General features: G+C 40.0%; 1 protein-coding gene across 1 annotated transcript; it reads left to right on the top strand.

The window, feature by feature from the left end:
- Positions 1-6,044: 6,044 nt before the first annotated feature.
- Positions 6,045-11,625, top strand: LOC121515941 (X-linked inhibitor of apoptosis). The gene is made up of 8 exons (XM_041796918.1): positions 6,045-6,212; positions 8,261-8,539; positions 8,624-9,182; positions 9,310-9,409; positions 9,926-10,004; positions 10,391-10,430; positions 10,556-10,738; positions 10,830-11,625. Exons 2-8 carry the CDS (start codon positions 8,297-8,299, stop codon positions 11,021-11,023), a joined length of 1,398 nt encoding a protein of 465 aa, XP_041652852.1. The 5' UTR covers positions 6,045-6,212; positions 8,261-8,296; the 3' UTR covers positions 11,024-11,625.
- Positions 11,626-13,182: the final 1,557 nt, after the last annotated feature.

Raw genomic sequence — 13,182 nt, 5'->3', positions numbered from 1 at the left:
AACAGTGGAATCTGGCAAAAACTATGCTTGTGGCACCTGCACCAACCAAGGCATACTGAGTTAAAATAACAGGTGTGGCATCCAGGAACACCTTAAAGTGAATTGATTGATTGAATTGAAAATTCACCCATGTATGTCTGGTTGATGTAAACTGTAAGGTACTGAGAAATGTAAGAGCGTGCCAAAGATTATACAAACGAAACTTTAGACCCCTTTATTGTGAGTATATGAGATAATCTGAAAATTCAGGTTATGTAACAGTGAGTTAACAGAGCCAAGCCCTTAATGGTCCTGAAAGTCAACTGTGCTTCAATCAGGAGAGACTCAAAACTAGTTTAACATTTGAAATTGTGAATGTCTTTTGCGAAATGACTCCATTATGATGTTTGAAAGGGGGCGACAGCAGGATAGGATACTTCCTTATGCAGTCTAGACACTGGTGGTGATGGAAGGAGTAAGATAAGATGAGTAAGAGACGTCTGAGTAGAAGATTTCCACAGAGCTTGACCCAGACACTGATGAGATGACTTGAAAGTAGCGATGAAGTGATGCAGGTTGGCATGAAGGAAGTGAACCTGGACAATGATGAGATGTAATGGAGGTGGCTGGGGTGGAGGAGGGTTGCAGCAGTCGCACTGAAACAACAGACTGGCTGCAGAGGAGAGAACAGATTTTTAAATATGACAGCCGCAGGATGATTCGATGGAGAGGTCGTGGCCGAAAAGGACTGGCTCAGCGCTTAAGTGAGTAGACACCCATACCAGCTGATTAACAGAGAGGGAAAGGAAGACAGAGAAAGATGAATGGAGAAACTTCATAAACGTTTCATGTTAGCAAAATACTTTTCACCAGATGCCAAAAATGGTTTGCTAGTTTTGCTGCTGACAATCTGTAGAAACATTCACCTTCTGTGAAAAATATTTCACCTTCTCAGTGCTTCTCATATAATGGCACTTTGTTTGGGCAGTAGGGATGGCCATCCCCAGCCTGCCACATGTTTCTGCTATTTTCACAGTATTCATCAGCATTACATCACATAATTATGCTCAGATCAAATATTTCTCTCCACATTCATAGCAACTGAGCTGGATGTGTGAAGGCCAATGGTTGATTAGGTAGCATATCACACTCATCAGCCTTGAGTGCAGGAGTACAGGATGGTACTAGCAGCAAGGAGCTACCTAAAAATGTTTATGTGCATTTGAAGCTTCATTTTTAACATGAAGCATCATACCTCATTTGGAGCATTTACAGGAAGGACATGCAAGTGGATGTCAGCATTACAGATAATTGTACACAGTCTTTTTTTACATAAAGAAAGCTCTGAAAATATACCTGTCACAAGTGATTGTGGTAAAAAGATACTTGTGTCTGGAAGGTCCAGTCACTGGCTAGTCACTATTCCTGGCTACCATTACACCATGAAGAGAAAAAAACACTCCAAGCAACTCAGAGAAAATGTCATTGAAAAGTGTAAGTCAGAGAATGGATACAAAAGAAATTCCAAGGCACTGACCAACCCCCTGGAGTTGAGTTAAATCCATCCACAAGAAAAGGAAGGAATATGGCACGTGTGTAAATCTGCCTAGATCAGGCCATCCTCACAAAATGAGTGACTGTGCAAGAAGGAGACTAGTAACAGGCTACCAAGACACCTATGACCACTCTGAAGGAATAAAAGCTTCAGCAGCTGAGATAGGAGAGACTCTGCACACAACTGTTGACCAGGTTCTTCACCACTCTAAGCTTTATAGAAAAGTGGCAAAGAGAAAGCCACTGATGAAGAAAAATGATATGAAATCTCAATTAGATTGCCAAGAGGCACGCAGGAGACTCCATGATGAAGTGGAAGAAAGTTTTTGGTCTGGTGAGACCAAAATGGTGCTATTTAGCCATCAGACAAGACACTATGTTAGGTGGACACTACACACTGCACATCACCACAAACACACCATCCCCACTGTCAGTCCCGGTGGTGGCAGCATCATGCTGTGGGGAAGCTTCTCAGCAGCTGGCACTGGGAGGCTTGTAAAAGTAGAAGGTAAAATGAATGCAGCAAAATATAGGAAAATCCAAGTGGACAATCTTATTCAGAGAACAACAGGGGAGAAGCTTTATTTTCCAGCAAGACAATGACCTGAAGAATACAGCGAGGTTACACAGAAGTGGTTTAAATAGAACAACAATAGTTCTGGAGTGGCTGACTCAAAGCCCAGACCTCAGTCCGATAGAATATTTGTGGCTGGACTTGAAAAGGGCTGTGCAGACCTGATCAATGTGCAACCTGATAGAGACCTATCCACACAGACTCAGAGCTGTGATTTTAGTAAAAGGTGCATCTACTAAATACTGACTTAATTGGGATGAATAATTATGCAATCACTTATTTTACATTACATATTTGCATTGAATGTACATTACTTTGGAGAAATCTGTTTTATCTTTGACATTAAAGAGTTTTTTGGTACTTTCTATTGTCCGTAAAGCCAATTATATTGACCATGATTGATTTGTAAAATCAACAAAAGGGTAAAACATCCAAGGGGGTGAATACTTTGAATAGGGACTGTATCTGGGGGAAAGACGTTGCCTCTGATTTGAGCACCCAGCCACTGTGTATTGGGTAGAATGGAAAATGGATTGAAAAGGGAGCAGGGGTCGACTAATACTGATTATTCAGTGCCGGCACTGATACTGATTTTTAGTAGTTCAAGAGACCATGTGACCATATTTGGAATAATTATTCATTTATTATTACAATGAAAATATACTTAATGTGACAAAAGCTGTCAAGCTGCATGATCAACAATATAAATGAAAACAAATCATTATCCCCAGCCCTACTGACACCAGAGACAACATGGAGCAACAGCTCCAGAAAAACAGGAAGTGATGCCTTATGCTGCCTGTGTCAATAGACTCAGGCCTAAGTGATGAGCTAATACTCATGTGACATAACCGGCCAAAAAGTGTTATGAATGGGACGTTTGGTGAGACCTTGGAGAGTAAAAACAAAGCCAAAAGGAGAAGACACATTTGTAAGGGAGCCAAATAGTGCCATATTTGATTGATCAATATCAGTAAACAGCCAGAATAAAATGCTGATTCAGATAATTAGCCAAATGCCAAATATTGACCGAGAAAATCGGCCAGACTGTTAATCAGTCAATCCCTAGGAGGAAGCATTGAATGCTACTGAATGTTACTAAGATTCATAGAGGAAAAATAACCTAATATAGGTCTCTAATAGGTACGAGCCAGACCCCTTTCACATGATAAACATAAAGATGGTGAACTTTTTCATGATCACACAGTAAAAGCAGGAAATTCTGATCATTATTTTTCTCAACGCACAGCTATATTTCCAAACAACATTTAACTACACCAATGGTCCAGGTGTAAAAGTTAATTTCTTTTCAAAACTTTAGGTTAAAAAAGTGAAGCTGCCATATATTCAAGTTATTACATGAAATATTTCAAGCCTTTTTTGTTAACATTTAGTATTATGGTGTGCAGCGCATGAAAATCACAAATTCAGTATGTTGAAATATTATTAGACGTATCATCTACTGCTGTTAGTCCACTGTGTTTTAACAAGGCCAGAGTCAATGAGTACATTTACATGCACACCGGTAAACTGATTATTATCTGATTTTTGAAGTAAACTGATTACTTTTGTGCTTATTGTGCTTATTACTAAGTGCTTATTGTCAAAGCACTTTGCAAACCTCTGTTTTTAAAGGTGCTATACAAATAAAGTTATTATTATTATTATTATTATTATTATTACTTAAGTAGTAGACGTTTAATCTGGTTTCTTCTTATACTACAACAATGCACGAGTAAAGTATGTGACCAGAAGTGGATGAGGAAGAACAAAATATATGGCAGGAAGCATCAGCATTTTTGAGGTGAAGTTGAAACAGACTTCATGCTCAGTCAAATGAAAGATATGAATATCGGTCTTCTGTGAGATGGGGGTAAATATGTAAGTGGCAAAATTCTTCAGAAAGCGTCTCTGAAAATCGCAAAGACAACATGATACAGAGACAACGTGAGAAGGAGAGCATTATTTAGCACGTTTTGCACATGTGCACCCACATAAGCACAACTGAAAGCAGGGCCCTGGCCAGCACCATCTTGAAAATATGAGAGACCATTTTAAACTTCTTCTTTACAAAAGTTTATCTCCTTTTTTTTTTTTTTTTGAATGATGGTTGGAAAACAAATATTTTGATTCATGACCACCGCCAGTGGTGAGTTGAAAACAACTGGAAATTTGAGATTTGGTTCATATGCCAGAGGAAACAATTTTGACTCATGACAGAGTCATGTAAACAAGGGTTTTACAGGAAAAGATTAATGTGATCACGTAAACGCATTGGATGCAGCAAACTTCATGGAGATGTTGATTTCCTTTTCCAGCGGGACTTGGTGCCTAACCATAGTGAGGCCAAAACTACTGGTAACTGCTTTTAATGTGTTTGATTGGCCAGACAACTCACCTTACCTGAACTCCACAGAGAATTAATGGACTTGAAGAAGACGAGAGACACCAGATAAAACAATCCAGACAAGCTGATGGGTGCTACTAAAGCAATCTGAGCTTCATAACACCTGATGCAGTCATTTGTACAAAAGGAGCCCCAAGTGGGTGTACATACTTTTATGTATTATGAAACCCCTTTTTGATTAGTCTTATGTAATATTCTACCATTTTGAGATACTTGACTTTTAAATTTTTAGTAGCTGTAATCATCAAAATTTAAACAGAGGACTGAGATATTTCACTTTCTATGTACTGGATCTATACTTAATTCTGTTATTTATTCTGTTTCTTAATAATTTTAGGTGTGCCTGTATGGCTAACTTGATTTAACTTATTTTGTGAAGTGCATTATTTTTAGGTTAATGTAACAAAGATTTGACAACGCTATGCATGTAGGCTCCAACTTTTGTTAAGGGAATGTTATATCACTAGGAGAAGGAGAGGACCAAATATTTTGAACATGAATGAAAGTAGGGGAATTGTGTGGGTTGTTAAAAAATAACTTCTTGAATTTGCATCTGACAAGAAAGAGGATCTGGATATTTCCATGGTAGAACGGGAAGTTATTAAAGTGGGGACGTCCCACTAGTCGGAGGGTTTTTGCAGGGGAATGTGGTGAGATATGCTTTCATGCACCATTGAAGATGTATCAAGAATATCAATGACTGGGCTAGATTGAGCATTCAGAGGAGAAAGGCCTTAGTAAGAGAGGTGACCGAGAGCCTGAATATCAATCTGACTGAGCTCCAGAGATCCTATGTGGAGATGGGACAAAGTTCCAGAGGACAACCATCACTGCAGCCCTCCACTAATCTGGGCTTATGGTAAAGTGGCTAGAAGCCTCTCCTCAGTGCATGGTTTGCACCTGGTTTGCTGACCATGGTATTACTGTGTTTAACTGGCCAGCCAACTGGCCTGACCTGAACCCTGTAGAGAATCTCTGGGGAAGTATGAAGAGGAAGATAAGAGACATGAGACTGGCTGCTATCAGAGCAACCTGGGCTTCATAACACCCCAGCAGTGCCGTAGACTGGTGGGCTCCATGCCACATCGAATAGATGTTGTAATTTGTGTAAAAGGAGCTACAACCAATTACTGAATGCATGAATGTAGGGTACATAATGTACATAAATGTATTATTTTGGATTTCTAATATTTTGAGGTAGTGGATTTTTTTGAGCTGTACGCCATAATCAACAACATTAAAACAAAAACAAAAAAAGTCGTGAAATATTTCACTTTGTAGATTATATGGAAGTTTCACTGTTTGAATTTCATCGCAGGAAAAAAAAACTTTTTCACGATATTCTATCTTGGGCCAAGTATCATATGGGCTTGCTACCGCTTTAATAATATTTTTTAAATCAGTTTCGGCAATACTGGCCACGAATTTACCTCCCAGTCCGTGGTATTTCTGGTATCCCCTCACTAGTAACTCTTCTGAAAATTGATGACGTCACTGGCCAGCACAGATGCGCACTCCGAGGTGCGCAGTGTGAAAGAAGTGGCTGCCTCTACTTCCTGAAAACGAGGTCGTGTCATATAAATACCCCTCTCCCATCCCCGTATTCTGGATCGAATTCATCTCGTATCCTGTAGACGGTGGTAACACCAAAGTCTGTCAGAAACAGACTCTGAAGAGGTCCCCGGAAGAGCTCCAACGGTAACTATTGAGGCTTTTACAGTGCTCGTTCACCTTGTAACTTTTTGACATGGCGTTACGAGGATTAGCTAAGCTAACCTAGCTAGCTTTCGTTTATTTGCTGGTGTAGATTTTTCAGTTTCACTCTTAAAACGCTAACGAGTACTGGCCTAGGTCTAAAACCTATGTCTTCGCAGCTTATTGATTACGTAACCATGGCTTACAGCGTCGTTTTAACCGTCCGACCAGTGAGCTTGTAGCTTCTAAAGTGTCAAACGTTAGTGACCGTTGTGTCAGCTGTCAGACGCAGGCTACAGACGGTCTCTTTTACCTCTATGAGCTTTTGTGTAGCTATTGTTTAACCCAAAGCGCTACGACGGTTCTGGAATTTGTGAGGCTAGTCGTTAATTATAAACCATCTAGTTTAATGGGCAGTCATGACTTGCTATCACACGCTTCAATACCACCAACGCCGTTTACTTAACAGATATAGGGGCAAATACTAAATTCATATGAATCTGAACTCTCCTGCGGGTTTTTTGGGATTGACTCTTTTTAACGAATGCCGACATGTCCCTCGATCCAAAGGTCACAAGATGCTCACATTGATAAAGGAAAGTATACTGCAATAGACAAGGAGTAGATCAATATGTAGTTGCATCCTGGTGCACAGAGCTTAAGTTCTGTGCACCAAGATGTAATAATGTTTTCTGCTTTGGGTCAAGTTTATAATTATTGTTTGGTTTTTGCAGTCCTTCAGGTTGAGTTGCTCAAAAATAGATTGCACGTGATAAATCATTGGCAGCTCCTATTCTCTATTTGCTTGTTGCATATTGTTAGCCTCATAGCATAATTGCCTAGGTCTTTTTTTGGCCAAACTGTAAAATTTGCCTAACTCTACTCTCCTAATGCTGCTGATTCATTGTGCCTCGTTGCCTATATCCACAGCCAATCATAATGTTTGTTACAGTCCATTATCACTATAAACCTAAGTCGTCTGTTAATTATTATCTATTAAGTCACTTTTATTTGCTATGTAGGCCGTGTTGTAGCTTTTCTTTATTAAGAAACTTGTTCACACATCTGGTAGAACTTACTGTTACAGTATAAATAAAAAAATCCCATGTTTGCCAAAATATGGCACAAAGTTGGGAACTGCTGTCCTACACTTTATGCAGTTAAGAAAGGTGCTCAGGTGTGCTCAAGTTAAAAGAAAAAGTCTTAGCAACCTCAGGCTATGTGATGGTGCTGAGTAAACAAAACATAAAGTTCCACCTGCTGGGAAAATATGTATAAATGGGGGTGTGGTGTTCTTCCTATGACGAGTTGCGACATATCTTCTCTTGTTATGAGTAAACGGTACACTCCTCTGCTTACTAATGCCCCACCTCTGTGATGTCTGTCCTTTAAAGCTTCACACCCTGATGGTATTGGACTTATTATATTATCAGAGTAAGGTATAGTGTTCTATATTTTCCTTAAACGAGATTTATTATTGTTCTTTGGGACAGAACGTGTAGTTGGGCGGGAAACACCCTTTGCCAAACTAATGAACTGCTGGGTGCCAAGCCTACAAACAATCCTTCCTCTTTGGTGCCCATCCCTCACATGGAAAATTCAATGCCTCCATGTGATACAGAGTGTTTGCTTCTCTTAAAGGCACAGTAGCCCTCTCAGAGCCTAGCCTTGTAGCAGAATTCCAACCACTGAAAAGGCTCATTTTTAAATGGACTGTGCTTTTACCCAAAATTGTTACCATGTTTTATGATACTAGTTACTTGTCGTACCTCTTCCCAGTTTTGAATAAATAGATTACCACCATGGTGCCACGTTTCTCTAGTGCAGAGAGAAGTTCAGTCAAGCAGGACTGAGAGAGCAGTGGGGAAGTAGACAGTCAGGTGGTTTTCCCCTTGGGCTTCATTCATATGTTCAGGGCTCACAGTTTCCCCCCTAGGCACCCTATCGTGCATCCCTGACAAGTTATATGGTGTTCTTAAACACTTTTAGACCCTTAACTTTTATCTGTATTTTCCCCTTATGTGACTTTTTTTTTCTTGTTTTGCCTACAGAAATTTTGTTGACCCCACAGTTTCCTGTCTGGTTTTATGATGAGTGATCTTGGACAAGACGGCCACTGGGAGACGGATCACTTGGCTGATTTCTCCCGGATGCCCAGTCGCCAGGAGTCTTTTCTGGGTTCCAGCCTTGCCACACAGGTGTCTCCAGAAAGATTGGCCCGGGCCGGCTTTTATTATACTGGGCAGGCTGATCGAGTTCGCTGTTTCAGCTGCCAGAAAACTGTGGAGAACTGGTGCAAGGAAGACATACCTGTAGAGAGGCATAAAGAGGTATTTGTAATAGAAATGAAAAAGATATATTCATTTATGATTTGTCTTTTACACTGATTAACAGTCTTTTCCCCTTTTTCGAAGGTTTCGCCAACATGCAAGTTTCTCAGCTGCATTCATCCCCTCCGTCAGAGCCCAGGTTCTGATACTAGACTGACTAACGGCTACAATGAAGAAGCTGAAGACATGGAATATCGTTTAAGAACAGGAGAGGTGGTTGATGAGTCTGTTTATCCAATGGTCCCTCACATGAAGAGGGAGGATGCCCGATTTCGGACCTTCTTATCTTGGCCCCCCACAGCTCCTGTGAGACCCCGAGACCTGGCTGAAGCTGGCCTCTACTACTTAGGGGAGAGTGACCGGGTGCAATGTTTTTGCTGTGGTGCCATGCTTCACGGCTGGGAACCAGGGGACTCTGCCTGGGGAGAACACAGCAAACATTCCTCTAACTGCTTCTTCATCCTTGGCCATGATGTTGGCAACATCCCATTCCAGGGGAGTACGATGGGGGAGGAGGGCAGCAGCAGACAAGGAAATGCTCATGTTCATATGGGGAGTTTTGAAGAGAGGCTTGGCAGTTTTTCAGGCATCCTGCACCCTATAGACCATGAGAGGCTTGCCAGAGCTGGCTTCTACAGCGCAGGTAGAGCACTGAGGGAGACATAGTTGCGGGACTAATGAAACATCAAGCAAAACATTAGCAGGTCATAATTTTCTATAGTGTCATAGTTGTAAATGTAAGCGAGCTTAAATTGTATGTGTCCTTGCAGGTGCAGGAGACAGAGTGTTATGTTTCCGCTGTGGTGGAGGATTAAAAGGCTGGCAATCTGAGGAAGACCCTTGGGAAGAGCATGCCAAACACTACCCTGGGTAAGAACAACAGTCAGATCACTTGCATGCACAGTGAAGTCAAACTAGGATTTATGACTGGACTACCTTCCTTGTCCCATTAGACAAACAGCGTGAGATTAATGACAGAAATATCTCTGACTTGAGTAGGTGGGGATAGCACCCTTTTGGCTAGTCACAACTGGAACTTTTCTGGTTGTCTTGGCTAACAAGTTAACAGGTAGCTAACTGGTTATATGTTGAATGGTGAACGTATGGATACATCCTTACAGCTTACCATTTCTGCTGTTCAACCTCTGGGTCAAAGCATGACATGGAAAATGTTCAGCACATAGTCCAGTTTGGGTCTGATTGCGAGAATGCATGCAGGAGTAAATCTGTCTCAGACTGCATTATCCAGATTTGTTTGTCCAACTTCAAGAAATTTGATTGGGTGCGATATCCGTGGAACCAAAAGTTCTCCCCTCTGAACAGCTTTGTTCTGTGACATTTGCATTTATTCTTACAAATCCTGTTTTGTTTTTTTTTTGTAATCAGATGCAGCTTCCTGTTAGAAGAGAAGGGACAAGAATTTGTAAACAGCATCCAGCTTCAAGGCCCACGACAAAATAGAGCTGTAAGTATTCAGTGCCTCTGCACACACAAGATGACAGGATTTGCCCGAATTATAAGTTTTTGTGGACTCCTTGTAAGTAATTAGGGATGCACAATATTATCAGTATGATATAGCTATCTGCAGATATTGGCTTAGAAAGTGTATTATCGGCAGATAGGAACTTTTCTGCCGAAATTTACAACATAAAAATCTGCCTGTATCAGCTGTGAATGATGACCATACAAACAAATAAGTTAGTGGAGTTTTAGGCTGGACCACCAGATCTAAGTCAGCTGACGTCTTTTTCCCTATTCATCATCATTCCTTACTCTTTAAAGTGAGTTTGAAAGACTAAGATTTGTTCATGTTTTCAGCTTCAAACTTTAAATTGTGTTTTTCTTTTCCAGGCATCAAGCCATCAGAATGGATTTTCAAGAGAGATGAATGGTAAATAGTTATTCATTTTTAACCCAACTACCGTTGTTTGTATTTTTGCATTAGATAAAAATACATTGAAAAGTAACTGACGAAAAAAGGAGCAGTGTACATTGATGTCTCTTCTTTTTGTTCAGATTTGCTGCACTCGCCCATGGCTCAGGAGGCCGTTGCAATGGGTCTAGACCCCAGTGCAGTGGAGAACTGCATCTTGGAGAAGTTAGAAAGGACAGGCTCGGGCTACTCCAGCCTTGAGGAACTTGTGGAAGACTGTCAGAAGAACATACAAGAGAGAGATCCTGCAAAATCACAGGAACAAGGTACCATACTGCCTGTTTTCAGAGCCAATTTTGTTATATTTGCAAACTAAGCAGTAAGTTGTATTATGCTAATTTATTTTTTTTCTTACAGATGAGGACCCACTTGAGAAGCTACAGAGGCTGCAGAGGGAGAAACTCTGCAAAATCTGTATGGACAGAGATATCTGTATTGTGCTTATTCCATGTGGTCACCTGGTCACTTGTATGAAGTGCTCAGTGTCACTGGTCAAGTGTCCAATCTGCTGTGGAGCCATAACACAGAAGATCAAGACCTATATTGCTTAAGGGAATAATGAACTCTGGCTCCATACTTATGCTGCTTTCTCTTTGTCTTTATGATATTTTATTTTGATAATAAATGTAGATAGCCTGTAATGTGTATATATATATATATATATATATAAGGACCGTGCTGTTTTTATGGGTATGTGTCACAAGAAAACACTATTTGCACAATCACTGAAATCCTATATAGCTGTTGATAAAGAGATGACATGATACTAAAAAAATCAGGTGTTTATTTTCTTTGCCACTAATGAATAGTGCTGCCTGTAAATACATAGTAAAGAAAAGTTCCCATTTTAAACCCTTTTGCCAAAAGTGCCTTTGTTTTACTTCTTGTACTTGGGTTTATTTTTTCATGATATAATTTAATCAAAGAGGACATGGGATGTAAAACTAGTGATTTCCGTACACATATTTATCACACTCATCTGTTTTGTCTGGTGTAACATTTTAGACTCTGGTATAATGATTTAGTCTTGGTTTGTCATTTTTAGCTGATTTGTATAGAAGCCATTGCACCGTTTCTTTCATACCATTAATAACCGCTGTAGTTAAGGGTCTTCAGTCACTAATCAATGTGTTGTGAAATAAATTTGCAATTCCAAAAATTACTGTGGTGTATCATCAATGGTAAATACAGAACTGGTGTTTTCATAGTTATGAAATGCTAATATATATATACAGTGCTTAACAAATTTATTAGACCACCACCCAAAGTAAGGTTTATACCACAGCTGCCCTGAATTAACAGCATTGGTAATTACCAAAATCATTTTTTATGTTTCTGCAATGGTTAATACACCAATATGTTGAAGCTCTTAACCCAAATGATATTTTTAATGCTAAAATATAACTATTATTGTTATCCATGAATTTTCAAATGTACTGATTTACAAAAAAATTGAAAATAGTAAAGCACATTGTTATTTCTTGATTAATATGTCAAATGATAGTTATTTACTTGCATTCCTGAACAGAAAAATGAGTTTTAGTGGTTGAATGTTATACTCGATTAATTTCTGAGTTCTCAGAGAAGCCCAGTGAGCCGGCTCAAATTTGGCTATAAAAAGGTGAATTCAGTTTGAAATCCCTCATTCCTGTTCAAAACGGTAAAATGCAGAGAGCTCACTGAAAATGAAAGAGTCTGCATTGAAGCACTTCATGATGCTGGATGGTCTCTGAGACAAATAGAGAAAGACAGAAAGTGTTGTCACAGTGTGGTCAAGTATGCTTTGGAGTCAACTGCAGAGACTGGTACTTACAAAATGCGCCAAGGAAGAGGCAGGAAACGAAAGTTAACTGAAGCAGATATCAGACACCTCAAGATTTGAAGAACTAGAGACGGAAGGAAGACCACTGCTGATCTTCAGGCAGAGATGAATGCTTCTAGATCAGAGTCTGAGAAAGTCTCCAGAATGGCATTAAGCAGATGACTGATGAAACAAGGCTTAAAGGGAAGAATAGCTGCTAAGAAGCCATTATTGAGGCCTGCAAACATCCAGAAATGCCTCAGATTTGCCAGAGAGCACAAACACTGGACTGTTGATGACTGGAAGAAGGTACTCTGGACGGACGAGTCCAAGTTTGAACTCTTCGGTCAGCATCGTCGTGTTTATGTCCGCAGAAATGCTGGAGAACGTTTTGATGCCAGATGCATTGCACCCACAGTGAAACACAGCGGAGATTCCATTATGGTATGGGGTTCCATTTGTGGATACGGCATGGGCAAATTAGTGAAAATTGATGGCATCATGAACAAGAACGTCTACCACAACATCTTAGTGCATTATGGAATCCCCTCTGGACTGAATCTGATTGGTCTCGGGTTCATATACCAAAAAGACAATGACCCCAAGCATACTTCAAAGCTGTGCAGAGACTATTTGACCAAGAAAAAGGAATCTGTAGTACTGCAACTGATGGACTGGCTAAGTCAAAGTCCGGATTTGAATCCTATTGAACAAAGTTGGGATTTAGTAGATTCAAAGATTGATCGCACAAAATTTTCATCTAAAGCAAGTCTGTGGGAACAGCTAGAAACTATTTGGAACTCCATAACAAAAGAGACTATCAGAAAGTACATAAAAACAATGCCAGCAAGAATGCAAGCAGTTATCAAGGCCAAAGGAGGCCATACAAAATATGAAGTTTTTTCGTTA

Source organism: Cheilinus undulatus, linkage group 10, assembly GCF_018320785.1.
Source record: "Cheilinus undulatus linkage group 10, ASM1832078v1, whole genome shotgun sequence".
Classification (NCBI taxonomy): Eukaryota; Metazoa; Chordata; class Actinopteri; order Labriformes; family Labridae; genus Cheilinus; species Cheilinus undulatus.
Note: the sequence above shows the minus strand (reverse complement) of the source record. Positions and strands in the feature narration are given on the sequence as shown.